This window comes from Leptidea sinapis, chromosome 30 (assembly GCF_905404315.1).
Source record: "Leptidea sinapis chromosome 30, ilLepSina1.1, whole genome shotgun sequence".
NCBI lineage: Eukaryota > Metazoa > Arthropoda > Insecta > Lepidoptera > Pieridae > Leptidea > Leptidea sinapis.
This window is the reverse complement of record NC_066294.1, coordinates 5369493-5388345: the sequence shown is the minus strand read 5'-3', so window position 1 is coordinate 5388345 and position 18853 is coordinate 5369493. Positions and strand designations below refer to the sequence as shown.

Genomic DNA, 18853 nt, shown 5'->3' with positions numbered 1-18853 from the left:
TAGTGCGTAAGCCACGCACATTTTGGTATAGTATTTCTATTGTATTAGCGCCCTTGCGTGTGCAATAAGTACCAAAATATAGAAAAATTATATATGTATAATATGGACAGTAATGTAAGTAAGTTAAGATAAGCTAAATTTTACGGATACTTAAGGTAACATTTGCTTGATGTTCGAAACGGAATAATTTTGATGTTTCTTTTAAAAGTAGAATGGGTGTGGTAACAATATTGTTTAATGTCTGATTTGTGAAGTTGGGTGCGAGTTAAAAAAGAAATATATTTTGTGTAAGAGATAATAAAGTGTGTATGTGTTAATTTATGAATGTAAGTGTTAGTGTATTGGGTGTGATTAAGTAGGAGTTTATTATGTTGTGGAATTTTACAAAAAACGCTAGTAATCTTGAGCAACAAGAAAATAAAAATAACCAAATTAACTGTAAAAAGATAACTCAAAAATAGTTTAACGCACAGAGTCACTTTATCTTGGCTAAATCCTTTTCGAGACGAATGTAAAGGGCCGGCGATTCTTCGTTTTTTCTTAAAAAAATGTGACAATTCCTAACCCAAACAAACTTGTACGCTTTCTCCTTTGCTAAATTTTTAGTTGTTTTTAATAACTGTTTGTTTTCAGGGGTTAGGTGCTCGTTTACGAAAAATTTTTTCTCAGTTCCACCGATGCCTATATCTCTGGTGCAGATGCCCTTTTTGTTTTTCAGGCCAGAGAGTATTTTATCTTTGTAAAGACGGTCCGCTAGCTTGGCTACAATGGGTTTAGGTCTACCAGCTATGGCTTTCTGAGGCTGGACGCGATGTGCAAAGTCAATATCCCCACGGTTAAGCACCACGCCAGCGTATTCAGCAATTTTCAGTACTAAGTCGACAGGCGATTCACTACTGGTTTGTGGCAACCCTACAATTTCCAGGTTATTCATTCTCGCCTGTTGCTGCTGTCTACAAAACTGTGAACGCAGTTCCAATAGTTGATCCTCCGACACGCTGATACGTTCCTGCACTCTTAAGATGGTCGTTTTCGTCCTGAAGTTGACTATAGGAAGTCTGCAACTGAGACATTTGGGAAGATAACGAAGCTATTTCATTTTTTAATTCGGTGAAGATAGTAGCTTTTAATTCTTCAACAATTTCATATTTTATCGACTGCAGCTTGGCGTCTAGAATGTTTTCCAAACGATTAATTATTAGGTTTGCATCCTTATCTATCGAGGCTGCAGGGACATCGCATACAGACACTGAGATGTCGGAATTGGCGGCTACAGTTCGCGCAGTTTTGTTTATTTTTTCTACTCGTACTGGTGTGTTACTGTTATCTCCCTCCACCTTTTCGCTCATTTGCCACGCATTTAGGGCACTTCCACTGCGTTCGTGCGGATGTTGAGTCGCCAGTAAATCGTACACATTCAGAGTGGTATATGTGGTTACAATTGATACATTTTATGCGTTTCATCGTCACACTAATGTGTGCTTGGCACGCTTCACAAGTTGCAACCATTGCAAATTTCGTTCACAATTATTTCCAAAGAAATATAAATTGAAGAAAAAAAATGTGCAACGCGCGGCGAGATTCGAACCAGGTTCCGCGTTGAGCTAGTCGTTGTAGTTACCAACCGGCCGCGGAACGTATTACTATAGCGACGAATTAATAGAGGTGTATTAAGTTTTGAGCGATATTGCGTGACAGCATTAGCAGATTATTTTATAGGTACCCACATTTATTTATTAATGCTACCAAATTCGTCGTCACTGGACCGTGAAGTTTTTACACTGATTTTAGTACTTTTTCAAGATACTTTGATCAAAAAACACTGATCACCACACTATTTAAATGGTTAACTTTGAGCACTTAACACTTTTAATGTAATTTTAGCAGTAAGTTCGTTGATTTAAAATTTTAAATACAGGAGCTATCGATATACGTCTACTCTGTTAAATGTCAGATGACAGATGACAATTTTACAAGATTCCAGAAAATGTTCAAAAGAAATGTATTACGAAATTTAAAGGAATTGTAAAAAACGCTTGTGTGATATATATTAAATGACTATTCACATATTGGGAATGCAGCGATTGCAGTCAGGCTATTGCAATTAAACATAAATGTGATTGTATGTATCGAAATTTTACTTTTTTTTTTAAATAAACAAACATGACGCCCGCAGAGTTTCTTGCGTCCGTTCTTCTCAGGTGTGAGGCATTTTCGAATGGGTACCTTATAACTCTCAATAAGTGATACATCCTATTTTGAATAAAAACATTTGAATTCGTCACTCACGTTAATCAAAGAAAGTTCTAGAATGAGATTCGTTTTCAGCCCAACAGCGGAAGAAGACTTTAACGCATGGTGGTCTGCTCTACGGATTGTCGGGTTCTGCCTATCTTTCCTCAACAGCTGTGTCAATCCTGTTGCACTGTACTGCACAAGCGGAATATTTAGGAAGCATTTTAATAGGTAAGGTATTAACGTTATTAAATACATAAATGGCCTTTCAAATAAACTTGGTATAAAGTTATACCTTGGTATAATGTTTACAAATAAACATGTTTGTTATGATTGGTTTATTCGGACGTATATCATTTCCCGCGTTTGTTTGCAAGACTGACCGACATTTAGAAAACATCATAATTATCATTATATTGACAGTATTGTCAGCGATATAATCAATATTTTACACATTCTCGGTTTATACTCAGGTATAGTATAATATAAACAATTTGCCAATAAATCGGCATACTAATATTTGATAGTCAATATTACAATTACTTTATTTAAACGTCATTACATAGACATAATTCGATAATATAAAATAAACATTACTTTGTAGGTACCACTCTCAAAGAATTACTTTTAAATATTATTATTTTTAGTTTAAGGATTCTTTTAAGCTATAGAAGCAATTATCTATTAGCCATAATTTAACTTTTTCTACATTATTGTTTTAGGCATCTCTCTAATATATTTGAAAAGTGGTTACAGACCTTAATACTCATAAGGAGAGTTACTTTTTTAATTTAGTTAGGATTTTTGAGTTTTTAGATTTTTTTGATATTTGCTTACGAAGCTTTTGAATTAAAATTATAAACGAATTAACAGATACCTGCTCTCAAATAAAATTTTATGAACGATGCGGGACTCGAACCCGCAACCTCTCGCGTCCCAAGCGAGTACTCTTCCAACTGAGATAACCGTTCGAGTGATGTATCGTTGATAAAATCTTGTATGCTTTATTCAACTCAGGTTGTGGCTGCATTCATAAAATTATGTTTTCAAATTTTATTTGTGTATTAATCCCAGAAGTGGGGGTTATCACTTTAAAAAACACAACAAATTGCTTAGATACCTGTTCTGCCGATCTACACCTCCCCATGGTACTCGAAGCTCCATGTCGTTATCAACATCCAGGCGATTGAATTCTAGCAGGAAGACCAATGTCAGCATGATGCCCAGAACGTAAGTCTATAAATAAATTGGTCTTACCAGTACAAACGATGACATACATAGAAAAAATATACGATTAGTTATTTATGCAACTGTTGTGTAATAAGGGGTATTAAAACATGACACATTCATGGTTTATCTATTTATTTATATATATACATTATATTTCTTCATATATATTTAGTAATAATAGTATCACATGAGTATTTTAATACCTAATTGTCAACAGTTGCATACAAGACATTATCTACACCCATGATATGAATCCTCTATATTCTTAAGATTCTGAAACAGTTAGCAGCAAGCTAATATTAAAAAAGGCAGTCCTAGTAACCATTACATCATCCAAACGAGTGTTGTAATGTTGTATTGAATTTCATTACAAGATTCGTTTGGATGACGTAATGGTTATTAGGACATTGGGTATTTTAATGTTGGTAATAACTGATTTAGAATATTTAATAGAGGATTTAAAGCATGGTTGTAGATAAAATATTATATCGTCTAAGTACAAGTGATTACAACATCACGTTTGTTCAAAAGATAAAACTGAACGTTCTGAAACTATTATTCTCTATTGTTTTAAATTTGTATTTCTTACGATGACTATATTTTTTAATTAAATTTTAATAACTTTTGTCATGTCAGGAAGAATTGAAGAATATATAACAAAAATAGTGTGTTTCAGAATACACGACAGAAGTCAATTCTTTATAAAGTCGAGGTTTTACGATATACAATTGTTTTTTGTCCTTTATTCATTTAGCAATAGCACGTGTACCTCTCGTAAAACTGCTGTAACTGATCGCGTTTAATAAGAGGATAGAACGAACGTTACATGTTCGAGCGTGAATGCTCAATCTAATTCAATACCCACGAAATAAAGTAAACAGCGCACTTAAATGAGATTTCCCTTGAATGTTGTTATTAGAATAGAATTTGAAATGAATGAATATTTTCTCAGGACAAGTATTGGTCGGGAGAGCAGCGTTCGGTTACTGAACAACGGATCATTGAAGCCTTGAGACAGAAGTTGTTCGCGAACAGTTGCGAACATTTATGAACTAGACAAGATGTAGCGTGAAACAAACTGATGATAAATGATAAACTTGAGTGGAAATTTTGGACGAAATAATGACGGATTCTGTTTTATCACAATACGAATATCATTCTGGGATATGTATTATACTACCTAGTATTGCCATAAATACTGAAACAAAGAAAAAAATTTTCTATTGCAAATAACTTTTATTACTTTTGCAGTGTGTTAGTTTAATACATAAATATAAAACAATTAAAGATATAAAAAGCTTATTCGAAGTGGTGTCCATCGGCTGCAATACAGTCCTATAAACGTTGAGGCTAGTTATCAATAGAAGCACGCACTACTTCCATGGGAAAATTATTCACTGCCAATCGTACGGATTGTTTTAGTGACACAAAATTATCATGGCGCTTAGAGCAAGCCGTACTCTCTAAAACTGACCATAAATCATAATCCAGCGGATTAAGATCGGGACTAGACGACGGCCAGTCTTCAGCTCTGATGAAGTTCAAAACGTTCGTTTCCAACCAAGACCGAGCACCGAGTCTTGCTGCAAGGACAATTCTTGGTAATTGAATATGGTGCTGTTAAGGCTTCACTACCTTCCCAAGAATGGTATCTTGATACACTTGTGCCGATGTTTTGATACCTTTTTCACAAAAGTATCGCTCAGTAACTCCTTCAAAGCTAATACCCCACCAAACTCCATTTTAATATCGTAAAATAATGAACAATATGTAGGCGCCAAAATGAGAAAACTCAATGAATAATCATAAAAAATGACAAATTCCAAATTCAAATGTAATGTTTTTGTTTATTTTCAATTGTAACAGTATTTATGGCCAGACTAAGTATATCTTTACATAAAGGTCAGTTTTTAGTTTGATAATAAAAATTCTATGAAAAATTTAAACAAATAAGCTCCACATCCTCCCAGTAATTTTACTAATAAACGAACTGACTTTAATTATAAAATTTAAGAACCCATGCTTATTTTTCATGTACCATCCATCAAACGGGTTTATTTTAGTTTCGAATACTAGGGAGAGGAAAATAGAAGAATTAGTGACCATGTAAATAAATTATATTTAAATGTGTATTTTATACTTAACGACACTTGTATTTCTAGAGGTGGTTCACAACCTCGTCTAAAGCCGTGAACAAAACCTAAAACGTTTTTAATAAAAAATAGTTCGTAACTTTATGTTAGCTGTTCTAACCATTATGTTAGCTGTCAGTCTCGGTTGATTTATGAAAGTATCTCAATCTGTGGGAAGATGTACGCATATTTTAAAAGGCATATAAGGCATTTATTTTCTCAAAATTGATTCCTTTAGAATTGTTTTTGATGTCATTTCTATTATACTAGATTCTGCTATCGCTTTGGAAACAAATGGCGCTCTGAGAGCGAAGAAGAGGCGCAAGAAACTCTCCTAGCATTCTTTTTGTATTGAATGAAATATACAATTTTGTAACTAGCTTCCATTTTCGAATAAATTCGAGGGAGAGGCTATCTTTGTGAACTTAAATTGTAGTTCTTTTACAAATTGCATTTAATTTCGTGCTGAAAATTATTTTTTAGTGAATATTATGTATAAAGTTACATTTTATTAACAGTTATATATAACGTTATATCATCTATAGTTATTATTTTTATATCGACGTATAGGATAAAAATATTTGTAAATTTTTTGGGCATTATTTGTGACATATTTAGCTGTAAATAATATAACTATAAGGGTTTATACAATAAGTTTAAATTATGATTATACTGTTTTACTATACAATTAAAAGATCTAGTCATGAAAATGTTTTTCAAATTTAAATAAAATTTAATTTATTTTTGTTATGAAATGACGTACTAAAATAGTGACATGTAAGAAAGTTTTATTAAAAATGAGTAAAAAGTTTTGAAAATCAAGAAAAATATTATATAATTCATGTTATTATCCTTTCAATTTATAATACTACTAGTATCATAGTTATAGTAAAAATAGTATCATAGTTATATTGCTAATTTATGAAAGCTTATAAAGCTTAAGTCTATAATAAACAAACTAGCTGAAAAGTTTCAAGCGCTGTTTGTAGGATTTGGTTCGTAAATACATCTAAGGCGGCAGGAGCAGGTAACGTATATCTAAAGCGAAGGATATATGCATCACTCGGTGATGGATATATATTTGTTCTCTGAGGGATGGAAACGATGGCCCCTTGGGGTTCATCGGCACAAAAATTTACGAAAGAGATTTTACCAGTGGGAGGCCCCTTTGCACTGGTTGCCGGTTAGATTATGGGTAACACAACGGTGCCTATTTCTGCCGCGAAGCAATAATGTGTAAGCGTTATTGTGTTTCGGTCTGGAGGGCACCGTAGCTAGTGAAATTACTGGGCAAATGAGACTTAACATCTTGCTGTCAAGGTGACGAGCGGAAATGTGCGCAAAAGCTCAGAATTTTTGGGTTTTTCAATAATCCTGTGAGTACTTCATTGTAATGGGCAGGGCGAATCAATTACCATCAACTCATCGTCCTGCCCGTCACATCTTGATAAAAAAAATGTTTAAGGGTCGATATCGGTGCTTTTAATTTTAGTGAATCTGGCGTGACAACATTGGATTTGCTTTTTATTTAAATCGCACAATGAGAGAGAAATATTTGTGCTAAACGTAGAATATATTTATTAATTCTTGTCTCTTTAAATATAATGATGACTTGCTATTGAAAAACAGTAAGGCCCTAAGAGTGCTTTCGCATGTCCGATCCGAATCCGATCCGTACCCGTGAAAATACGATCCGTTGTAGAAATCGTAGAAATATTTCTATTGTCGTTTACGTTCTAGATCCGGCTCGCGCCATCCGATTTCATTTCCAGCAACTGTTAGAAATAGTTCTACGAGTACACCGGACCGTATCTTCACGGGTACGGATCGGATTCGGATTGGACGTAGTGCGAAAGCACTCTAAGAAATTTTGTGATGGCTAGATTTTAAAGATTTATAACCCCTATTAATATCATAGAAAATGGGACGCTCTATACGTATAAGAGTATTTATTTTATACTATTTAATACGGGGATTAATTATGTATTGAGCAAAGACATTCATTATAATTTTACATAATTTAATTAACAAAATGTAGTCAATCCTGGACTTCCAAATGCCAAACTGGAAATCGTATTATGTTTGCGAAGAAATCGATCAAAGTAAATTAGATTACCCGGAGTTAGAGACACTTGTAGCGGTCGATCAATCTAAGGGATTCATGTTTATTTTTATTTAAGTAATTGTTGTCTTTTCTGTTCTACAAATCATGTAAAATGTATGAATCATAATAAATTATCAGAGGACGTCGATGTATTTTTGTAGTCGTGAATGAGAAACCTAATTATTGTACGAAAGTATCTCCTAGAGATATATTAGATATTCATAAAAATAGATGTCCAAAGTATGTTCATATTAAGTATCGCAAAATAAAAAGCGATATAGTTGATAAAGCTATTGATAATGTTACACTTAGGTTGGTCTCCGCTGCGCTCCAACTAGATACCGCAGGCGTAGTCGCAATGTGCCAGTCTCGAACAATGTGTGATGTTGACGTGCCACATGTCCCTGTTAAACTTTGCTAATAATTGAAACTAAAATTCCGGGTTGCGAAGTAAAACTTGGTAAAAATTATACTACAAGAAAAAACACTGGGATTACATATCAACGGTAAGTATTTTGTAATTATTAATGGCAATGTAAAATAGCACGAATAGAACACGAAGCGTATATAACTTACAAAATTTGAAAGATGCTATTGAGTGTCAAAATGCGACGCACACAAGCATATAATAGTTGCCGTATGAAAAAGCTATTGATCTGAGGTAGTGCGGTATCTAGTTGGAGCGCAGCGGAGACAAATGCTTAATCTAAGGAGTTACGATATAATTTGCATTTGTATGCAAGTACGTGTATGAAACTGACAGTGAAAAAGTCATTAATCCCGCAAAATATTTGCTGGCTAATTATGAATTAAGATAATATCATTTAGTTCATGAGCTTCCTTGTGCGGAGTTTCCGGCACGATACGACATGGGTACCTTCAAAAAAAGCGCGTACACCTTCCTTAAAGGCCGGCAACGCTCTTGTGATTCCTCTGGTATTGCAAGAGAATGTGGGCGGCGGTGATCACTTAACACCAGGTGACCCGTACGCTCGTTTGTCCTCCTATTCCATAAAAAAAAAAGTATAGTTGATGTGGTTTATTTGTAGTTTAATTAAGTTAGTAGATGCCTGTGTAAAATATAATATATTTGTTGATAAAATATCTATATATATAGAAATATATCACTAGATATAATATATTTTATTCACCACACATTACCAATTTTCCAGCCAGTATATGCCTCTTAGATTTTTAACACAACATATTTGAATCAATTATTCTATGAGTTGACCGCGAGTAACTATAAATAATTAATAGCTGCAATAAAAGTTGCAGTAAAAGTTGAACAATAATATATTTATAATAATAATAATAATAATAATAATATCTTTTATTTCACACACACATGAAACATTACATTGCTACAAAAATAAGAATAAGAAAAAACAAAAATTATAACTAAAACTAAGCTAGAACATATTTTACAAAGAATAAATAAATAACTTTACCAAGATATAATAATATAGCACCTGTGTGGCAGTGTGTATCAAAAGGGATGCTACTCAGGTTACCTGTGACAATTGGTCACAGCACTGATTTTCAGTAACTCCCGTTTGACGCTTCACGTCGCGGTGCTGAGTAATAAATTATAAATATTTATCACAACATAATATTATATACTAAAAAAACAAAGAAAAGTCCAACCTAGTACTGTTAATGCCTATTATTTTTTAGCAACCAGAGCTGAATCAATCTGACTCGCCATTAAGTATTTCTTCATTTTTACTCGAAAGTTTGAAATTGTATTGAGGTCACGCAATGGTGGAGGCAGGTTGTTCCAGCATTTGGTCGCGCTATAACGAAAGCTACCTCTGAAGGCAGCTGTATGGTGTTTAGGCACGTCTAGCATCCAGTGTGATGCTCTGGTACTATAGGCCCTGTTTTTATCTCCTAGCCAAGACAGTTTTTTATATAGGTAAGGAGGCATATGATATTTTACAACTCCAAAGAGTAAAACTGCAAAATGCGTGCGCCTACGACTTTCCATATTGGGAACTTTGGCACCGTTTAGATATGGTGTTATGTGGGAACGAGGTGGAATATCCCAGCAATAGTGAGCACACGCATTTGCATGCGCTGAATAGAATTTTGTGTACGAACATGTATGCGATCGCCATAAACCGTATCACCGTAGGTTAATTTAGAAAACACCAGTGCATCACATAGCTTCTGCCGGAGTTTAGGGGTGATGTGATTTCTAATACGGTAGAGTAATTTTAGGCGATAAAAGCAATTGCATATTACTTGGTCGATATGTTTGTCAAACCTTAAGCTTTCATCGAACACAATGCCAAGATTCCGAGCTTCATTCACGCGTCCCAGCGATATTCCCTTAATATGTATCAATGGATTAGCTTGTTCAAAGTTTTTATAAGAGAAGGTGTACCAAGAATCATATATTTAGTCTTATCTGTATTCAAGGCTGAAGCACTTCGTTCCGACCACTCAGCAATACGTTGTAGATCAGCGTTCAACTGATTTATGGCTACTTGAATCTGATCTGTAGGAAACGAAATGTAAAGCTGTATATCATCCGCGTATATGTGATACTTGCAGTGCTCTATATTATTTATGATATCAGCAGTGTAAAGGTTATAAAGTAAAGGGCCAAGAATAGATCCTTGGGGTACACCTCTTGATATCGACTTATATCGGGAATAACGTGTGTTTCTACTATCGTCTGTAACAGCAACGCTCTGGTACCTATTTCCAAAATAACTTTTGAACAACAATACAGTCTGATCACTGAATCCATAATAGACAAGCTTAGAAAGCAGAAATTCCACATTGATAGTGTCGAAAGCACGGGAATAATCTAATAAGACTAACACAGTGCACTCACCCTTGTCTTGTGATAGCAAAATATTATCCACAACGTCTATCAATGCGGTGGTGGTACTCCTACCCCTTCTGAACCCAGATTGCAGGCTAGGAAGTATGCCATTAATTTCCAAGTACGTCATAATTTGGCCATGTACAACTTTTTCTAATAACTTAGACATACATGGGAGAATGCTTATTGGTCGAATGTCTCTGAAGTCTAATGGATTTGCTTTTTGCTTTTTTCTTGTTTAGTGGACGAACGATAGCTTTTTTCCATTGATCCGGATACGTGCTAGTGGTCATAGAATTATTGACTATCTGTGTCAGGACTGGCAAAAGGTCAGCTTGAATGAGGCGTAGCAATACCGTCACTACCAATGGCTTGAGATTTCAGTGTTCTTATAATTTTCAAAATTGTAGGCTCATATACAGGTTGAAAACAAAAAACGGTGTTACTGTATGAGTTATTCATAAAAAAATTGATATCAGCAGTAGAAATTTGGTTAACTGCTGCTACAATTAGAAAATGAGCATTAATAGTATCCGGATCATTAAGGTGTGACGGTAGAGCGATTTCTTTTTGCGGCTTGATGCGTACTTGATACTTGCGTATTTTAAACCAATATTAACGTAAGGCCATTATCCACCAAAATGGAGAGGAGAGGAGAGGAGATAAACCGAGAAGCTGTCAGGTTATTTCCACCAAAGCGGAGAGTAGTTATGCAGGTCCAAATTCGCGAAAGAGGTCACTCATCGAATCCAACTCGGGTGGGCAGCGTTCGGGAAGCTCCGTAAAATCTTCTCGTCCCAAACACCACAGTGTCTGAAGACGAAGGTTTTCAACCAGTGATGACTTACGGTACGCAAACGTGGTCGCTAAGCTATGGGCCTTATGAGAAAGCTCATTGTCGCTCAGAGGGAAATGGAAAGGGCTATGCTCGGCGTTTCCCTGCGTGATCGAATCAGAAGTGAGGAGATCCGTAGGACAACCAAAGTAACCGACATAGTCCAAATGATTGCGAAACTGAAGTGACAGTGGGCAGGGCACATAGTTCGACGGACAGATGGCCAGTGGGGCAGGAAAAACCTCGATTACGTACCCACGTACCGGAAGACGCAGTGTTGGTGGGCCCCCCACAAGATGGACCGAAGTACTCTCTTATATTTCAATAGTATAAAATTTTTATACTCATTACAAGCCCGACATATAAAAGTATTTTGAACATATTTAGTACTTGTTCGTGGAACATAAAACAATGACTTATTTGTAGTACCAACCTTAGGACATCTGACGAAAATATTACTTAACAAAAATGGAGAGTCTATAAAAATTTTAAGAATTTTGTACAAAAATATACTCTTGATCCATTTCCACCGAAACCTTAGCGGAGAGGAGATGTGGAAATAATGAAATCTGATTGGTAATCAAAATACATCTCCTCTCATCCCCGCTTTGATGGATACAGGACCTTACTTGCTAGAGATATAAAAAGATTTCGGTGTAAAACATCTTGTGTGGCTGCAAAACCGGCGTTCGATAATTACTGTCGGGCATTTGTCGCTATAATGTGTGGTTGTGGTATAATACATGGACTTCAGGCGAACTGTTAATGTGTGGTCACCTCTAGAGTTACTAATTTATTTTGTTTGTAAAAAACATGTAAATATAGAATTTTGAAAAATGAAATGGCTTTGTTTGTTCCTTATTTTCAGCTTCCGAATAAAAATAGTATAAGCACAAATTAATTCGACGTCAGTTGTCGATTCTCTACTAACAATAATATTATAGTAAAGTATAGTAATAAATGTATGACATTTATTTGACGTAACTTGTAAAAAAATGTTCGACTAATCATGATGATATTATGATACTACGAGGGCATTTCACATGAAAGAAATATCGGAAATTAAAATTATCATAACTTCATAAATACCTCGCACTCGCTTAGATTTTTTAAATAAAAACAAATTCACTAATAGGCATGTAAGCCATACCCTCAAATTCAAGTGGTTTTATGCAAGTATAAATTTAAGATATTGGATAGAAATAAACCAGCCAAGATTCACGTAATATTAGAAGGGTATTCAAAACTTCACTGAGCTGCTTAGACATATTTTATATTTAACTAACTAACCCGGTGTACGTTGTATCGCCATATAAATTAATAAAATAAAATGCAAAAAAAAATTTGGGATATAAAACAGTTCAGCCGTTTCGGAGGATTTCGAAACCGCCGTACGAGAATTTATATCTTAGATATGCAGTAGTCAAGAACGTTGAGCCAAGAAATGAGTACGAAGATGATTCGGTATTCTTAACTCGGATGTAATCAGCGTGTGGTGCGAGTGTGGACGAGAGCGGCCGCCGGGCGATCACTGAGCAGACAGTCAGGAAAGAACTATCGAATGAGGCAGTTGTGTCACACGCGCATGCCGGGAACACGTTAACTAAAAGCCGTCTGTTTATAAGACTGTGACGACTTCAAACCAATTAAAAAGTAGTATTTTATTAATATGAAAGGTAAGACAAATAATAGGATAGGATAAGGCGTGTATTAAATTAAATCTTTATTAAGTTATTTTAATTGTTGAAGTTGGTTTTTTAAAGTAGTTTTTTTTATTATTTTTAGTTTTTGTAATAGTTTGTTCTGTAATTTACAATAGGATTTTTCTAGATTACATCAGGTAAACTATATTGGTTGCTTTTTAATTGTCATATATAAAGTAAGTATGGGTAGGCCTACGAAAGATGCCGCGCGCCTTAAACAATACAGTAGAATGCAGATGCATCATTCCACCCACACTATAAATAATTAAAGAATAAAGTTATTATGAAAGCACTTGTCCATATTATGAAGATCTAAGTATAAAACTCTTTAAGATAACATTCAATTCAAGAATAAGAAGCAGATATCTCAATTATAGTAAAAAAAACATGTGTGCAATGCAATTCACACGTGGTAAAAGTGTAACATTCAAAAATTTTTACTTCAAGATGTGGTCAACACTTGTATAATAATTGTAAGATGTGCATTGTGCATGTACCTCTAAACTACATATGAAGTCCTAGTTGATATTGTTAGGATGACACATGCTTTCAACCGCTATGAAAGACATTATTACTATCACCGCTACCATACTTATGTTCTCCTGGTGTCTATGTTGTAATACGTCGTGCGTATGACGTCAGAATATATTAAAGGTATATTCGCGGCATACATAAGACAATCTCTTCTTCAGCTATGATCTCCTGGTACCTAACCACTTTATTATGCTTCCTATCTCATCTCTCGCCGGCTGAACATTTACCTGTTTGTGTCTATATCGTCTTGCTTTTTCGGTTCATCGAGTTTCAAATCATAACGATTCTAAAGCAGTTTCATTTCAAAAATAATGTTTATTAATTATGAACAAAACCACCAGAGTACATGTTCTGTTAATAATTCCGTCAAACGTAGCTCTTGAATACGTAGGAATGCATTTGATTGCTTTAACTCGGGAGATAAAAGATCCGGAACATAAAAGATTCTAGCTCCAGTACTGTCGTGGAATCTTGAGTCGCTCATTAAAGTTGCCTGCACGTAATAATGGACTTATTAGATTTAAAAATAGATCCATAAGAGGATTTAATTTATAAAATTCAATATTATGAATGGCTTCCGCTAATTAAGTAATAAGCTGCATTTGTAACAGTGGATATGTTTTTATGGCGTCAATATTGGCTCACATAAAATACTTAATCCTATTATTTGTCTTACTACCGGTCTGTGCTCATAATAATCTCTCTTCATAACTTTTTTTCATACATTTTTTATTACTACCAACGGATCTCATAACCGTTAGTGATCATCATTTTTTTATTAATACTATTAGTACCAAGACCCAATTTAAAATTATATTTGTTTCTTCAGAATTTTTTACTTCATAATATTCAATGAAATATGATCATTGAGCTGTAATTAATAATGTTGTACTAAAAACATACTTCAACTAATAACGTCATTGTTCAGAATAGCTTACTGTGTAACAATTATCATAATTTTTGTATTAATAAAGGCTTATAATAAAGGTTTTGCATTAATAATTAAATCTTGTATTAAATAATTGTTTCTGGAAAAAGATTGGTTTATGGTTGATAACTATATGAAAATGAATATGATTATGATTTTTATACGGATAAAAACACTTATGATTTAGAAATGTATAGAAACGAATATAAGAATAAAACAGATTTATGAATATTATAGTTATTTATTGAAATGGTTTTGAGTTTCGACCATTAGTATAAATAAATATATTAAAACAAATAATAGTAAAAAGAAAATGTATGGTTAGTGATTTTTTTAATTTAATGTGTGTACAATTGTCATACTTGCCGTATGTACGTTGGATAAAAATCCAGTGCATACTAGAAGAAGAACCACGTAAGAACTCCCCCAAATTTAAAGGATTAAATATGAAATGTTCGCAGTTTTTTTAACAATACATCAAGTATAAAGTACTGTTTGAAGAATTTTTTTTATGAGAAAGCGGATTACAAAATAATAAATATGGCATGGGTATTTAACCATCATACGTGGACATTTGGTGCATGGAACCTTTGCATATTAACGTCTATCTGACCTCAGCGTGCAGTCGTCAGCTTAAGAACGATAGTTTTGATTGGTAATTCACTGGCCGCCATGTTTGTGACGTCACGGCAGACTGTCACCATCTTATGAATGACCTAAAAAGCAACGTAGTAATTACAAAAAAATATTGTTCATTTGGTGACATAATATGTATGACTTTATTACCTATATGGGATGGAAAAGCCATATGTAAGGCAAAAAGCAAATTTGGAAAAACAACCCAACAAAAGAATAATGATCTAATAAAGACTAGATGAATGAAAGTAAATACAGAATTTCGTCTGGTACTTGTCGAAGAATTCCACCTTCGCATGATACGCCACAAATTAGGATATCATTTCCACCATGTGGACGTGTGGTGGTCCTCCACAGTGCGGTCTTCAAGAAACTTTTTTCCACGTACTACAAAGTTGTGGAATGAGCTTCCTTGTGCGGTGTTTCCGGGATGATACGACATGGGTACCTTCAAAATAAACGCGTACACCAACTCCTCTGGTGTGGAATGTAGGCGGCGGTGATCACTTAACACCAAGTGCCACGTAAGCTCGTTTGTCCTTCTTTTCCATAAAAAAAAAGTAAATTGTGAAAGAAATTGGAGAAATCTTTACTGAATCTAACTAATTTATAATATATAAGAGTTGCCTGTTGTCTAAATGAGTGAATTTATTGTTATCAAAACATTTCAAATTATTTTTGTTACACACGAGCTGGCTGTTAACCTGTTTTCGAGTTTGACTTGGCACACAAAACGCTAGTTGTTCAGAACTTAATGATGCGAGCTTGTTGTTTGAAGGAGAATATTTTCGTTCTAAAATTTACCTGTGTTATTACAAGTTAAACATGTCTTGAACACTTGTTTTAAAAAAGGTCTATTACAAATGTGTATCTTTCTGATGTTCAATTTGTTGCTTCTATTTAAACACGAGTCGAAGCTTGTGTAAGTTGTGTCTAACGGATACATCATATTCTTCTGCCTCCATGCAGGCTCTGCACAGTGGACTGCCGGTGAAAGCTATATTAAACAGATGTTTGTTGAAAGGGACGTTATTACATGGGTAACTCTACGTAATTTTTAGCGTGGGAGTTTTAGTAGCTTGCGGGAGAGCCTGATGTCTATTTAGAGTAGGTCCTCTTTTGCTTGTCTACACCCACTCACTTCCCTCCAGTATTTACTTTGTAATTCCTTGGTATGTTGTCGTATGACCGTTGCAGGCCAGTGGGAGGCTCCTTTGCACAGGATGCCGGCTAGATTATGGGTACCACAACGGCGCCTATTTTTGCCGTGAAGCAGTCATGTGTAAGCATTCCTGTTTTTCGGTCTGAAGGGCACCGTAGCTAGTGAAATTACTCGGCAAATGAGACTTAACATCTTATGTCTCAAGGTGACGAGCGTAGTTGTAGTGCCGCTCAGAATTTTTTGGGATTTTTTAATAATCCTGAGCAGCACTGCATTGTAATGGGCAGGTCGTATCAATTACCATCATCTGAACGTCCTGCTTGTCTCATCCCTTATTTTCATTAAATAAATCTAGAGGAGACTGTACCTAAATAATTACGATACTTATTATATTTTGTATTCACATTATATTTGGGTAATATAAGTTCTGAATGACGTAATTTTTATGTTGAACTTGAAATGAACTTTTGAATCTTTTAGAGAAAGTTTTTCAGTTCTTATAAAGCAATATGTATTTTTTTATAATTGTCATCCAATTAAAATTGAAATCTTAGATTAAGAATTGGTCTCCGCTGCGCTCCGACTATATACCGCACAAGCATGTGTGTGCGTGGCAATAAAATACAAAATACTTACTGATGATATGTGATCCCAGTGTCATTCTTATTTCTTGTATTATTATTTTTAGCAGGTTTTACAACGCAACCCGGCATTTTTGTTTCAAAGAAATGACACCAAAAAGAATTCTAAAGGAATCAATTTTGAGAAAATAAATGCTTTTTAAGGTTCCATCCGTCATATCTGTATGTCTGTCGGTCAATGTCACAGCCACTTTTTTCCGAAACTATAAAAACTACACTGTTGAAACTTGGTAAGTAGATGTATTCTATAAACCGCATTAAGATTTTTACACAAAAATAAAAAAAAAAAAACAATAAATTTTGGCGGTTACCCATACTTAGACCTGAAACAAAAAAAAAATTAACCCATTCGTGTGGGGTTGTGTCTATGTATAGGTCTTCAAATAATTTTCTTCTAAACTAAATAGTTTGTGCGAGAGACACTTTCAAAGTGGTAAAATACACCCCTCCTAACTTCTAAAATAAAAGATTGATAAAACTAAAAAAAAATATATAATTAACATGCAAACTTCCACCGAAAATTGGTTTGGATGAGATGTAAGTAGTTTTTTTTAATACGTCATAAATCGTATTATCAATAACTTTATTGAAAAAAATACACTATTATTAAATTTCGATCTAAGTTACAACGATCTACAAGAACTCTTATATTCTGTTACTTGCTGCTACGGAACCCTTCATGGGCGAGACCGACTCACGCTTGGCCGCTTTTTATGCTTTTGATAAACTCTCATTTACTTACTAGTTATCAATAGCGCACGTTTCTAAGTTCCCAATTCTGATGCCTTCATTCACTTATTTTATATTGAAGATAAGTTTTATGGAATAAAGCTATCCAGTATATTTGTGCGACCGTTTGTCCTTTATGTGACACGAATGTGGAATGCTTTACTATACAAACAGAATAAAAAGGAGTCGAATTCGAATCATACATATACATTTTATGGGCTTCTTGCCATCGTACGAGATATTAAAACATCATTTAAGTATTGAAAAGAAATACTTTGAAAAAGGCAAATACAATACGGTGCCTATTTCTGCCGCGAAGCAGCAATGTGTAAGTATTATTGTGATTCGGTCTGATTGGCGCCGTAGCTAGTGAAATTACTGGGATGGACTACTTAAAATCTTTTGTCTCAAAGTGACGAGCGCAATTGTTGTGCCGCTCAGAATTTTTGGGATTTTCAAGAATCCTGAGTGACACTTCACTGTCTATTCGCGATAAACTCCAAAACGGAGTTGTTGTCAGCCAAGGTAGGTCTGTTTTCGTTGGACGTCAGGAAGTCGAGCGGGCCAGATGGCATTTCTCCAATCGTGCTTAGAACGTGTGCCCCTGAGTTGACGCCGGTGCTAACGCGTTTATTACGGCACTCTTATTCCAAAGGCGTAGTCCCTGACTCATGGAAGTCAGCCCTTGTCCATCCGATCCAAAAAAAAGGAGACAGTTCGGATCCGGCAAACTACAGGCCTATTGCTATTACCTCCCTGCTCTCCAAAATCATGGAGAGCATAATAAGCCGTCAGCTCTTGGTATACCTAGGGGGTCACCAGTTGATCAACGACCGACAATACGGGTTTCGCCATGGTCGGTCGGCAGGTGATCTTCTGGTATACCTAACACATAGATGGGCTGCGGCTATTGAAAGCAAGGGGAAAGGCCTGGCAGTTAGCCTGGATATAGCGAAGGCCATTGATCGTGTATGGCATAAGGTGCTCCTCTCTAAACTTCCATCATTTGGGCTTCCCGAGAGCTTGTGCAAGTGGACCTCCAGCTTCCTCACTGGGCGCAGCATACAGGTCGTTGTCGACGGACATTGCTCGAACCCGAAGCCCGTGAATGTTGGAGTGCCCCAAGGCTGTGTGCTATCTCCTACGCT

The 18853-nt window shown here is 35.1% G+C and overlaps 1 protein-coding gene and 1 non-coding gene across 4 annotated transcripts in view; one reads left to right on the top strand and one right to left on the bottom strand.

The window, feature by feature from the left end:
• The window catches only part of LOC126973890 (neuropeptide CCHamide-1 receptor-like), a 117848-nt gene that overhangs the window by 49474 nt on the left and 49521 nt on the right, over positions 1-18853 (top strand). The window contains exons 7-9 of one of the 3 annotated variants that reach the window (XM_050821252.1): positions 2329-2466; positions 3352-3465; positions 4418-4498. The exons of 1 other annotated variant lie outside the window; for it this stretch is intronic. In XM_050821252.1, coding sequence (XP_050677209.1) covers positions 2329-2466; positions 3352-3465; positions 4418-4478 — 313 coding nt within the window. In that variant the 3' untranslated portion in view covers positions 4479-4498. Of the gene's footprint in view, positions 1-2328; positions 2471-3351; positions 3466-4417; positions 4499-18853 lie in introns of those variants that run through there. One more of the 3 variants, XM_050821254.1, reaches the window with a different exon arrangement.
• Trnap-ggg (transfer RNA proline (anticodon GGG)) lies at positions 3134-3206 on the bottom strand. The gene has a single exon. It is a non-coding gene; the product is annotated as a tRNA-Pro (tRNA).